Source organism: Oncorhynchus masou, chromosome 21 (assembly GCF_036934945.1).
Source record: "Oncorhynchus masou masou isolate Uvic2021 chromosome 21, UVic_Omas_1.1, whole genome shotgun sequence".
Taxonomy (NCBI): domain Eukaryota; kingdom Metazoa; phylum Chordata; class Actinopteri; order Salmoniformes; family Salmonidae; genus Oncorhynchus; species Oncorhynchus masou.
Window position 1 is genome coordinate 13,420,147 of NC_088232.1, and position 13,696 is coordinate 13,433,842.

A 13,696-nucleotide genomic window follows, 5' to 3' on the forward strand; every position below is an offset into this window, starting at 1 on the left:
TAAAGCCCAGCCCTGTGGAGTGTATGGCTTAAAGTGGTCCTATGGACAGATACTCCAATCTCCCCTGTGGAGCTTTGCAGCTCCTTCTGGGTTATCTTTGGTCTCTTTGTTGCCTCTCTGATAAATGCTCTCCTTGCCTGGCCCGTGATTTTTGTGGGCGGTCCTCTTGGCAGGTTTGTTGTGGTGCCATAATCTTTCCAATTTTTAATAATTAATTTAATGGTGCTCCGTGGGATGTTCAATGTTTCATATATTTTTTTATAACCCAACCCTGATCTGCACTTCTCCACAATGTTGTCTCTAACCTGTTTGGAGAGCTCCTTGGTCTTTATGGTGCTGCTTGCTTGGTGGTGCCCCTTGCTTAGTGGTGTTGCGAACTCTGGGGCCCTTCAGAACAGGCGTAGAAATATATATATATATACACACTGAGATCATGTGACAGATCATGTGACACTTAAATAAAGTTCACCCGTAGACAGTTGAACTAATTATGTGATTTCTGAAGGTAATTGGTTGCACCAGATCTTATTTAGGGGCTTCATAGCATAGGGGGTGAATACATACGCACGCACCACTTTTCCGTTTTTTTATTTTTTGAAACAAGTAATTTTTTTCATTTCACTTTACCAATTCAAACTATTTTGTGTATGTCCATTACATGAAATACAAATAAAAATATATTTAAATTATAATTTGTTATGCAACAAAATAGGAAAAACGCCAAGGGGATGAATGCTTTTGCAAGGCACTGTACGTATCCCCAGTTAACCACAAGTGGTTTCGTCCATTGATGACTTAAATACCATAAAACCACGATGTAGCTCTGTTGCAATTTTTTATAACAGGCAATGGAGTTGAGATATCTTGAATGTGCCATTTTCCTCTCACAAAGAAGCACTTTGCATGAGCAAACGACCTATAACATTTTCAATATGTAATGGCAAGTGATCCAAGGCAATGTCCAAATGCTGCAAAATTGCAACATAAATCATGAGCTGCAGTGTTCAGAAAGCCCCATGGATAAAGTACCATCCCACCTATATAAAATAAGCAAAAGTGTCACTCTGTGGGAAGAAAATGTCACCCATAAAGTGTTAAACTATGAAGTGTTAAAGTTTCAATGCAGCCACTCAATATCAACTAGTTTCTGTGATTGTTCTCAATTAAAATGGTCAAAAAGAAACAAAAAATAGCTTGTTAGGAAATAAATTTCTCAAGCAAGAAATTTGCTAGGACTGTCTGGAAGTGTTTGACTGGGGAGGGGAAAACTACAAAAAACGAAAAAAATATGTTTCTGCTGTTAATGGCATAGAGATTTGGAACTCTCTTTCTTATTGGTCTAAAAACTAATTGGGGACGTCACCATGGAAGGCCAAAATTCCCTCTCACCAAAACTTTGAGAAATTTCAAACAGCTCAAAACAGCTCTTACACTACAATTATCACAATTTTACAGTATTATTCCAACCTCATAGTTTGGAAATATATATAGGACACGGGAAAAATCTAGACTACACTGGGCCTTTTATCACCAAAACTGAAGCCATTTCCCATTGGGTTATTTACCTAATTCGTAGGCAGGTAGCCTAGTGGTTAGGGCATTGGTCCAGTAACCAAAAGGTTGCTGGATCGAGTCCCCGAGCTGACAAGGTACAAATCTGGCATTCTGCCCCTGTAGGCTGAATTTGTACTTAACTGACTTAAGACTACTTAAAAAAAATATGTATTCCTATTTTCCAATCACAATGTGAAATATCAAAATGATGTATGTAAAAAAAAACATGAAAATAAGTAGAAGTAATGGTTCCTGGTTTTTGACAGGAAATGACCAGACTTATACAATGAAAACGGTATAAAATGAATTCTAATGTGAATGATATTTGTTTGGCTTCATTCAAAAACATCTAAAGGACAACTTGCTATAATCTTTATCAAAATTGTAATAAATTGCACCTTAAATTGCGATACTATGGGTGTCATTGACAAAAACATATTGACCACAATCATGCTCGCATAGTGTCCCACACCTTGGCCCGGATTGAATCTGATCGCAGGTTATAGGCATTGACAAAAACATATTGACACCATCATGCTTGCATACATTAGTATTCCACACCTTGGGACACTATGCTAATTTTCAGATTGAGACAACATTATCAGCACTTACCGTGAATAGGATCTCCGTGAATGTGGGAACATTGCCTTTAAAAGCTACAATATCTATAACCCGTGATCATATTGAATCCCAACCGTTATCTTCACTGAATAAAAAATAAAAAAATAATGACAACTTAAAGGTTATTTTCACTGTTTTCAGACTCTACTTTTTCCACTTACTCTGAAAGTAGTCTACAGAGCCAGATAAACTGTCACCCACAGCTTTGATTTGTTTAAATAGCCACTACCAACAATGGGAGTGATAGGGGCAAGCTCACCATGTTCAACATTGCACGACAAAATCAACTCAAATACCTTCAAATCAGTGGTGTGAAGGTGAATGGCAAGGCACTGGAGTGACAAACCACCTTTGCTGTCTTTGCCTGGCTGGTTCCCTCTCTCCACTGGTATTCTCTCTGACCCAATTACTGGGGCTATGTCACTGACTTCCCATGCCGTCCCTAGGAGGGGTCTAGCTTTTTTCACTATACTCGACGTCATCTTCGTGTCCGTTTTTGCACCCCTTGGGCTCATGTGGTGGGGGAGATATTTTTGGGCTATACTCCGCCTTGTCTCAGGGTAGAAAGTCGCTGGTTTGTTTATATCCCTCTGGTGGTGTGGGGGCTTTGGTAAAGTGGGTGGGGTTATATCCTGCCTCGTTGGCCCTGTCCGGGGGTATCGTCGGACAGGGCCACAGTGTCCCCCGACCCCCCCGTCTCAGTCTCCAGTATTCTATGCTGCAATAGTCTGCATATGTGCCGGGGGGCTAGGGTCAGTCTGTCCTATCTGGTGTAATTCTCCTGTCTTATCAGGTGTCCTGTGTGATTTTAAGTATGCTCCCTCTAATTCTCCATTCTCTCTCTCACTTTCTCCCCTCCCAGAGAACCTGAGCCCTAGGACCATGCCTCAGAACTAACTGACTGGCGACTCCTGGCTGTCCCCATGCCCAGTCCACCTGGTTGTGTTGCTGATCAAGTTTCTGCTGCTCTGCCTGGAACCCTGACCTGTTTACCGAACCGGTTACCTTATGCCGGATCTACTCTTTCAACAATCTCGACCTGTGAATGCTCGGGCATGAAAAGCCAACTGACATTTACTCCTGAGGTGCTGACCTGTTGCATCCTCTATAACCACTGTGATTAATGTTTGACCCTGCTGGTTATCTATGAACGTTTTAACATCTTGAAGAACAATCTGGCCTTAAAGGCCATGTATTCTTATAATCTCCACCCGGCACATTCAGAAGAGCACTGGCAACCCCTCAAAGCCTGGTTCCTCTCTATGTTTCTTCCTAGGTTCATGCTTTTACATCAGCATTGCTTGCTTTTGGGGTTTTAGGCTGGGTTTCTGTATAAACACTTTGTGACATCTGCTGATGTAAAAAGGGCTTTATAAATACACTGCTCAAAAAAATAAAGGGAACACTAAAATAACACATCCTAGATCTGAATGAATGAAATATTCTTATTAAATACTTTTTTCTTTACATAGTTGAATGTGCTGACAACAAAATCACACAAACATTATCAATGGAAATCAAATTTATCAACCCATGGAGGTCTGGATTTGGAGTCACACTCAAAATTAAAGTGGAAAACAACACTACAGGCTGATCCAACTTTGATGTAATGTCCTTAAAACAAGTCTAAATGAGGCTCAGTAGTGTGTGTGGCCTCCAAGTGCCTGTATGACCTCCTTACAATGCCTGGGCATGCTCCTGATGAGGTGGCAGATGGTCTCCTGAGGGATCTCCTCCCAGACCTGGACTAAAGCATCCGCCAACTCCTGGACAGTCTGTGATGCAACGTGGCGTTGGTGGATGGAGCGAGACATGATGTCCCAGATGTGCTCAATTGGATTCAGGTCTGGGGAACGGGCGGGCCAGTTCATAGCATCAATGCCTTCCTCTTGCAGGAACTGCTGACACACTCCAGCCACATGAGGTCTAGCATTGTCTTGCATTAGGAGGAACCCAGGGCCAACCGCACCAGCATATGGTCTCACAAGGGATTTCATCTCGGTACCTAATGGCAGTCAGGCTACCTCTGGCGAGCACATGGAGGGCTGTGCGGCCCCCCAATGAAATGCCACCCCACACCATGACTGACCCACCGTCAAACCGGTCATGCTGGAGGATGTTGCAGGCAGCAAAACGTTCTCCACGGCGTCTCCAGACTCTGTCACGTCTGTCACATGTGCTCAGTGTGAACCTGCTTTCATCTGTGAAGAGCACAGAGCGCCAGTGGCGAATTTGTCAATCTTGGTGTTCTCTGGCAGATGCCAAACGTCCTGCACGGTGTTGGGCTGTAAGCACAACCCCCACCTGTGGACGTCGGGCCCTCATACCACCCTCATGGAGTCTGTTTCTGATCATTTGAGCAGACACATGCACATTTGTGGCCTGCTGGAGGTCATTTTGCAGGGCTATGGCAGTGCTCCTCCTGCTCCTCCTTGCACAAAGGCGGAGGTAGCGGTCCTGCTGCTGGGTTGTTGCCCTCCTACGGCCTCCTCCACGTCTCCTGATGTACTGGCGTGTCTCCTGGTAGCGCCTCCATGCTCTGGACACTACGCTGACAGACCCAGCAAACCTTCTTGCCACAGCTCGCATTGCCATCCTGGATGAGCTGCACTACCTGAGCCACTTGTGTGGGTTGTAGACTCCGTCTCATGCTACCACTAGAGTGAAAGCACCGCCACCATACAAAAGTGACCAAAACATCAGCCAGGAAGCATAGGAACTGAGAAGTGGTCTGTGGTCACCACCTGCAGAACCACTCCTTTATTGGGGGTGTCTTGCTAATTGCCTGTAATTTCCACCTGTTGTCTATTCCATTTGCACAACAGCATGTGAAATTTATTGTCAATCAGTGTTGCTTCCTAAGTGGACAGTTTGATTTCACAGAAGTGTGATTGACTTGGAGTTACATTGTGTTCCCTTTATTTTTTAGAGCAGTGGATAATTGATTGATTGATGTTACTTAGAGGTGATTTTGCCACAGATTCTGAACATAATGAGCTTTCCTTTTACTTTTTGGTTGGCAGTGGCTAAAGTTTGTCAAGTTAGCAGTGGTTGAAATAAATGTCTCTCCATGCATGTACTTTTTATGTCTCTCATGGCCTATAAAGTACATGCATGGTACTGTACGTGGAAAAATTGAGGCAGGTCCCAAAAAAAGTGAAGATATAATTGAAGTAGACCCAATAACATAAACCAATTGGAATTTGGATGTCGGTTGGATACAAATGTAAAGTATGCCATGCGCATGCTCATACTGTACACATCACTATTGTTACCTCTTTATAAGTCCTCATGCAGGTTGGCTAACATTGTAACAGTTGTCTATTCAGCAGGATAACAAGTATGCAAACACAATGTTAGTGTTTGTATTCTGAGATTGCTGAATTTGGTGCTCATATTCGGAAATAAAATTTGTGTTGGCCACACAATCAGGGATGCACATTACCTTAAACCAAAAGATACACCTCTTGATCCCAGAGGTCAATGTCACACTGTAGCAAGTGTATATTCAACAGGTTATCATTATATTTTACTGTAATATGCCTTAGACTGCCCTTTCCAACTTCCAACTCATCTATCAACATACATAAACATTTTTCTCTCTGACAGTGGACTATCAAACTGTATCTTACTTCAAAATACATATAAGTACTTCTGTAACCCACAGTGAATCAGTGATTTGGCATTTGACACTGATTTCAATTGAAGTTCTAGGAGCAACACCTTTCCAGTCAGCAGACTCTTTGGCATCCAGTTCAATAGATTATTTTCCATGGACATCAGACCTATGAGTAAGAAGAGGACAGTAGATTACTATGATATAGATCATACTGTATGTGTACGCCATGAATACGCCATGAGTACATTTCCAAGAAAGAAATGCCATTTAGCAGACACTCTAATCCAAAGCATACATACATTGTGTCTGGGTTAATTGCCTTGCTCAGGAGTAGAACGACAGATTTTTAGTTTGGGAGCTCGGGGATTTGTCCAGCAACCATTCGTTACTGGCCCAACGCTCTAACCACTAGGCCCATTGTCCTGTGTTCAAAGCACAATGCTCTACCAGCTAAGCTACAGAGGGGCTGAATAATTTTGCACGCCCAATTTTTCAGTTTTTGATTTGTTAAAAAAGTTTGAAATATCCAATAAATGTCGTTCCACTTCATGATTGTGTCCCACTTGTTGTTGATTCTTCACAAAAAAAATACAGTTTTATATCTTTATGTTTGAAGCCTGAAATGTGGCAAAAGGTTGCAAAGTTCAAGGGGGCCGAATACTTTCGCAAGGCACTGTATATCAATACATGTCGAAAGGCGTTTCCACCACATTTTACAGACAAAAAAATTCCCAGGTTGAACAAACAAATAATCTATCGGCATTTATAAAATTGTATTGAAACGGTTTCCATCACAGCTGGCATGTTTTTTTTTAATACGCTATCACTTTAGTCGCATAAAAACGGTGGATGGAAACATGGTTACTGTCAGCAAATATTTCTTCAATAAGTAGCAAAGTCAGTGCATGTCCTGAGTAGTGGTACTGAACAGCTTAAATTCTGGTATACAGATGAATATATGTTTTTTACTGCATTAAATTAAATAAGAAATGTCATGCATTATCATCTCCAGGGAAATTAAAAATTTGTGTCTGGCCTTCTCTCACTGATTTTGACTCAGGCGAGTGCAGCATGCCGTGCAGTAATGCTTGTACAAAATAAACTGCATCTGTATTCATAGAAGGATCTGGTAGCGGAGCCATTAAAAAAGTGCTGAAAAGAGGAACTGTGTATCACTTACCAGGTAATACCATCACAAATAGCCACGCTCATCCAGTGCTTTGGCTGTCACTGGGTTCCATTTTGCAGTGGGCTTATTGCTGTTATGGCCTGTTTTCGAGGAAAAAAATAAAACAATATAGATGAAGATGAACTCAATGCAAAAACACACATGACATTTAAATAATATTTTTTTTTTACAGATGAAGTCAAAGCAAATTTTGGGCAGATGCCAGCATTTAAAATATTTGGATGCTTTAATATTTATGCTTTATTACAGTTGTAAATTTACTGTTGAGACCACTTGTACAGTATGAGGAGAACAGAACATGTCGTTTTGGAACAGTGTACTGTACATGAATGTCCGTAGGTGTTTTTACAAGCCGCTGTGACTGTACAACCTTACCTGCATCAGGCCGGGTTTTGGGTAGCATGGAGTGTGTGTTTGCGGGGTGCAGGTGGTGGTTGGGATGTTCTCGGGGCTCCGTCGGTGCTCGCTGCACGATAGCCGAGAGTAGGAGGGGTCGCTGGTGATGGTACTTAAGTCTGTATGTGTCCGTCATGCAATTGTCCACGCTGAAGTACGTGGTGAGGGAAACCCCTTGGGCTGCCGCTGACTCGGCTCCAGGTGGCCTGCAGATGGGCAGCCTCTCCTCACTTTCGCCCGACGATGGGTTACTCCTCTCTGGGTCCGAGCCCGACTTGGAGCTGGCACCCGACGAGGGCCTCTGCAGAGGGTCATTGGATTCCGACCTCCGGTTGGGGCTGGGGGTATGTGAGGCCGAGGTGGGCCGGACGCTGGGCCGGGGGCTGGTCTGGGAGGGCTCCTGGAGTAGCCTGGGATGGAAGCAGTGGCGGCCAACATCCCCCTGGTGAGGGGAAGCTCGCTGGGCGGCTTTGGGGTGAGGCAGTGGTGGCATGATGGGCTGATGTTGAGATGAGGGCTCTTCCAGTTCGATATGGGGGGGTTGGTGGAAGGCCAGGTGGTGGGGGGACAGGGCAACTCGGACAAAAGGGGCTTGCTGTTGCTGGAGCGGTAGGCACTGTCCTCTGGTTCTGAGAGATTCCCAGTCAGGTTGTCGGTGCTGTTCCACTCCGAGCTGCTGGGTTCACCCAAGCGCCGCAGGGCTGGGCTATCGCCATGGTGACCACCTCTGTTGTTGTTACTCATCTCTGGCGATTCCATCATGTGACTGCTCCTGTTGTCTGAGGAGCTAGCGTCCCTCTCTAGACCAGCTCCTTTCTTAGAACTACAGGGGCTGTATCTACATTTCTGTCTGTAGAATAGAACACAATATACTTTCTAAATGCACAAAATATGGATGTACACATTGACAATTTACGACATTAAACATATCAACATAACATTACTGTAACGGTTTTCTTGGGGTGAAGGAGAGGCGGACCAAAATGCAGCGTGGTTTCTATTCATGGTTCTTTAATAAAGACTCTACACATGAAAAGACTAACAAAGCAAAAAACGTGAAAACCTAAAACAGCCCTATCTGGTGCAAACACAAAGACAGGAACAATCACCCACAAACACACAGTGAAACCCAGGCTACCTAAGTATGATTCTCAATCAGAGACAACTAATGACACCTGCCTCTGATTGAGAACCATACTAGGCCGAAACATAGAAGTACCCAAATCATAGAAAAACAAACATAGACTGCCCACCCCAACTCACGCCCTGACCATACTAAATAATGACAAAACAAAGGAAATAAAGGTCAGAACGTGACAGTACCCCCCTCCCCCCCAAAGGTGCGGACTCCGGCTGCAAAACCTTAACCTATAGGGGAGGGTCTGGGAGGGCGTCTGTCCGCGGTGGCGGCTCTGGCGCGGGATGCGGACCCCACTTCACCATCGTCTTAGTCCGCCTTATTGTCCGCCTCCGTGGCTTTCTAACCATGGCAACCCTTCTCAATGACCCCACTGGACAGAGGGGCAGCTCGGGACAGAGGGGCGGAAGCTCTGGACAGAGGGGCGGAAGCTCTGGACAGAGGGGCGGAAGCTCTGGACAAAGGAGCGGAAGCTCTGGACAGAGGGGCGGAAGCTCTGGACAGAGGGGCAGAAGCTCTGGACAAAGGGGCGGGGGCTCTGATGCCTCTAGGCTGAGGGGCTCTGGCGGCCCCTGGCTGACTGTCGGCCCCTGGCTGACTGGCGGCCCCTGGCTGACTGGCGGCACTGGCGGCCCCTTGCAGACTGGCGGCACTGTCGGCCCCTTGCAGACTGGCGGCACTGTCGGCCCCTTGCAGACTGGCGGCACTGGCGGCCCCTTGCAGACTGGCGGCACTGGCGGCCCCTTGCAGACTGGCGGCACTGGCGGCCCCTTGCAGACTGGCGGCACTGGCGGCCCCTTGCAGACTGGCGGCACTGGCGGCCCCTTGCAGACTGGTAGCTCAGATGGTGCTGGGCAGACTGGTAGCTCAGATGGCGCTGGGCAGACGGGTAGCTCCGGCAACGCTGGAGAGGAAGGCTCTGGCAGTGCTGGACTGAGTAGCTCTGGCGCCTCTGGAATGAGGGGCTCTAGCGCCTCTGGACTGAGGGGCGGGAGCTCTGGCAGCGCCGAACAGGCGGGAGACTCCGGCAGCGCTGGAGAGGAGGAAGGCTCTAGCAGCGCTGGACAGGCGGTAGACTCCGGCAGCGCTGGAGAGGAGGAAGGCTCTGGCAGCACTGGACAGGCGGGAGCACCTGTAGGGATGAGACGGAGACAGCCTGGTGCGGGGGGCTGCCACCGGAGGACTGGTGCGTGGAGGTGGTACCGATAGACCGGACCGTGCAGGCGCACTGGAGCTCTTGAGCACCGAGCCTGCCCAACCTTACCTGGTTGAATGCTCCCGGTCGCCCTGCCAGTGCGGCGAGGTGGAATACCCCGCACTGGGCTATGCAGGCGAACCGGGGACACCATGCGCACGGCTGGTGCCATGTAAGCCGGCCCAAGGAGACGCACTGGAGACCAGATGCGTAGAGCCGGCTTCATGGCACTTGGCTCGATACCCACTCTAGCCCGGCCGATACGCGGAGCTGGTATGTACCGCACCGGGCTATGCACCCGCACTGGGGACACCGTGCGCTTCACAGCATAACACGGTGGCTGCCCGGTCTCTCTCGCCCCCCGGTAAGCACAGGAAGTTGGCGCAGGTCTCCTACCTGGCTTCGCCACACTTCCTGTGTGCCCCCACCCAAGAAATTTTTGGAGCTGACTCTCGGGCTTCCATCCACGCCGCCGTGCTGCCTCCTCATACCAGCGCCTCTCCGCCTTCCCCGCCTCCAGCTCTTCCTTGGGGCAGCGATATTCTCCTGGCTGTGCCCAGGGTCCTTTACCGTCCAACGCATCCTCCCATGTCCAGTCCTCCTTGCGCTGCTCCTGCTGCCGCTGCCTGTCACCACGCCGCTTGGTCCTGTTGTGGTGGGTGATTCTGTAACGGTTTTCTTGACGTGAAGGAGAGGAGGACCAAAATGCGGCGTGGTTTCTATTCATGGTTCTTTAATAAAGACTCTACACATGAACAGATTAACAAAACAAAAAACGTGAAAACCTAAAACAGCCCTTCTGGTGCAAACGCAAAGACAGGAACAATCACCCACAAACACACAGTGAAACCCAGGTTACCTAACTATGATTCTCAATCAGAGACAACTAATGACACCTGCCTCTGATTGAGAACCATACTAGGCCGAAATATAGAAATACCCAAATCATAGAAAAACAAACATAGACTGCCCACCCCAACTCACGCCCTGACCATACTAAATAATGACAAAACAAAGGAAATAAAGGTCAGAACGTGACAATTACCTTGAACTTGGACTACTTTTCAGGAGATGTGAAACTTGATGGTCGCAATTCTTTCCCTGAGTTGTCAGTTGATGTTTACCTAGAAGAAAAATAGACAAAGCTAAAATTAACACACTCACTGCTTAGGACAAAATTAAAATGAAACCCCAAAATGATGCAATCACCAACATTTTATGGAGCTATTTATTTACATTATTTATAAAGTATGGATAGTTTTTCCCCATGATAAATCTTGATATTTTGTCCAGAAGGGAAAAGTAATACAACTTGGGGGTGATTCCATTGAATAAATTACATCAACAGTTAATCAGGTCTATTTATTCATGATTTATAAATTAGGAATAAGTATTTGACATTTTCATTTAAAACACCATTTTCTAGAGACACAAAGAAAATAACACCTAATTGCAGAGAAGAGAAAAAACGAACAGAGCAACACACAGGAGAGACATTAGAGCAAGAGAAAGATAAAACTGAAAGAAAGAAAGAAAGAAAGAAAGAAAGAAAGAAGAGAGAGGGATGGACAAGCAGGTAGACACAGACACAGAGAGAGAGAGAGAGAAAGAGAGCAAGAGAAATAGGGAAGGGCCTATTTTAAGGGAGATAGCCTATTTGTCTCACAGTGCCATTGAGATGGGGGAATAAAAGCAATTCTGTTTTTCTGACGCACGATGGCACCACAGGGTTGATCTCCACCGCCATTGACCCTGCTGCTGGATTGACCAATCGGCAGACGGTCAGCACAGCAGGAGGCAGTATGCATGCTAAATTCATCCACTTTAAAAATAGAAGCGTCATTTTTTTCCCTTCCTGCCACTGACCTAGAGGTCCATGCAAGGATAAAAGCTGTGGGAGTCGGTTTGGCTCTAGATTCACACAGGTTGACTGTAGAAGGAAGCATTGCTATAAGTTAACATATTCAGATGAAAGGATAAAACATGTTCAACTCTATGCTCTTGCATAAAACTATGAAAGAGTGTTTGCAGCCAACACTCGATCACATGAAAATGTAAAAAAGGGGCCAGCACTTGATTCAGTTGCAATAAAAGCTTTGAATAGCTTAGCTTTTATATATTTTACGGGGAACATATCCTACTGGAGCACACAGCGCTCTACACACAAGCTAACATATTAACAACAATGACTAAAGCGGAAACAGTCAAGTCCAGCTGCGGCATCTGAACAAGCATTTGGGGATTATTGTCAGATTAATGAATGTGGAGGGGCTTAATGGGTGAACAGGTTAAATAAACTTTTTGGCATTCTAGAGACCAACATTCAACCAGCGCACAATCCAAATTGACATTCTGTGTACATTTATTCACTCATACGGTGTTTAAAATGTTTATTTTAATGTGACTAAAATGTCCTCTTTAGCCTCTGAACACATATCGGATAAAACTTGACAAAAATGCCATACTCTGGCCCCTCAAATACACATAAGATACAATGGCATAGAATATCATATTTTTCATCAAATACACATAGGATAAAATGTGAATAGAAGGTAATCTTTTCCCTCAAATTCATATAGGATTTGTGCATCCTGTCAAAAGATGTTGCGAGCACAGAATCTACAAATCTAGAACATAGCTATCAAGGCAGACCGCAACAAACTCCCTCTAGGAAACAAAGTCAATAGGGTCGAGCTTAGGCAAGGTTTAGATCTTAGGCAAGATCTCCCTCTCAACATGACAACAACAAATTATCAAGTCAGGATGTTACTGTATTTTTATATTTTGCCTACCCTCATTCTCAGTGTGGAAAATAGTCAGAGATCTACAGTACAACACAACACATATCCTACTGTACACTACACATGTCTGATAGATTTTGGCGTGTTATTTACAGTACTGCTATTTACAGTAGCAACAGTAGGCCATTTGTTAGCTCGGCTCAAAATCTATTTCCACACTAGGTTTATTTAGCGTTTTCTTCTCGGATATAGTCATGTATTTTAAATAGCTAGTGCAGATTAGAACATAAGAGATTTGAAGTGCTTGATTTTGCATGACTCACCAGGGCTCTGACAATCATGACAAAGGTCCTTTGTGTTTAGGGCCTATTGCCCCCATATTCAGTTGGCCATAATCTCGCACCATTAAGTCAGGGGATCAAAATGAACAGTCCCTTAATCTGCTTTTCCTTCTTTTTTAAAGCCTATGTTTCCCTGAAACGTTGGTATGGGGGAGGGGAAGATAATACTGGTATCTCTCTTTTCAAAACACTGAGGATTTTGTCGTTGCTCCGATGTATATACAAAGTCGTCTTATAATACAGTTTGAACATTTTATCAAGGGTTGCATTATGATAGTTTGATGGAAATTAAGTATAACATTTCCATCACAATAGATAGAAGATACATTATGTACTGTATTGATTTAGAACTATTACTATGATTTTGCAGGTATAACGCTAAACCTTTGTAAGAATAACACCATTTTTCAAGTGTTCTGAGAGATTTGGTGTTATGAACACTTTAGGGACAGTTTGACATATGAAAAAAAAATATATTGCACACCCTCAAATCAAAAATAATGATTACCACCATAAATAACAATAACTGTAGCAACCCTGTGTTTATAAACGTGGATATCAACTTCAGAAAGTTGAGGGTTTGCCGTCCACCACGGACGGACAGGCTCACTCTCCCTGCCTGTATCATTACACTACGACCAGAGCCGGCTGCAGACAACGATCAGGTAGGGGGAAATCGTATTTTCCACATGTTGATGCTATATTTATAATTCTATAAAATATATGCAATTAATTTTCCATCAAAAGGTTTCTTGTGCCAATGCACCACACACAACCAATAAGCAACATATAACTGCATACTGATTACCGACTTTGAGCGCTTATCATCATGGTTTGAGTCTTCAACACCAGAACCAAGAAGAGTATATCAGTCTGGAGATTTGTACCTTGTCAGCTCGGGG

At 44.9% G+C, this 13,696-nt stretch overlaps 1 protein-coding gene across 1 annotated transcript in view; it reads right to left on the bottom strand.

Moving 5' to 3' along the window:
• Positions 1-6,986: 6,986 nt before the first annotated feature.
• The window catches only part of LOC135507335 (inactive ubiquitin carboxyl-terminal hydrolase 53-like), a 42,985-nt gene continuing 36,275 nt past the window's right edge, over positions 6,987-13,696 (bottom strand). The window contains 4 exon segments of the mRNA XM_064926895.1: positions 6,987-7,063; positions 7,359-7,949; positions 7,952-8,229; positions 10,758-10,836. Coding sequence (XP_064782967.1) covers positions 6,987-7,063; positions 7,359-7,949; positions 7,952-8,229; positions 10,758-10,836 — 1,025 coding nt within the window.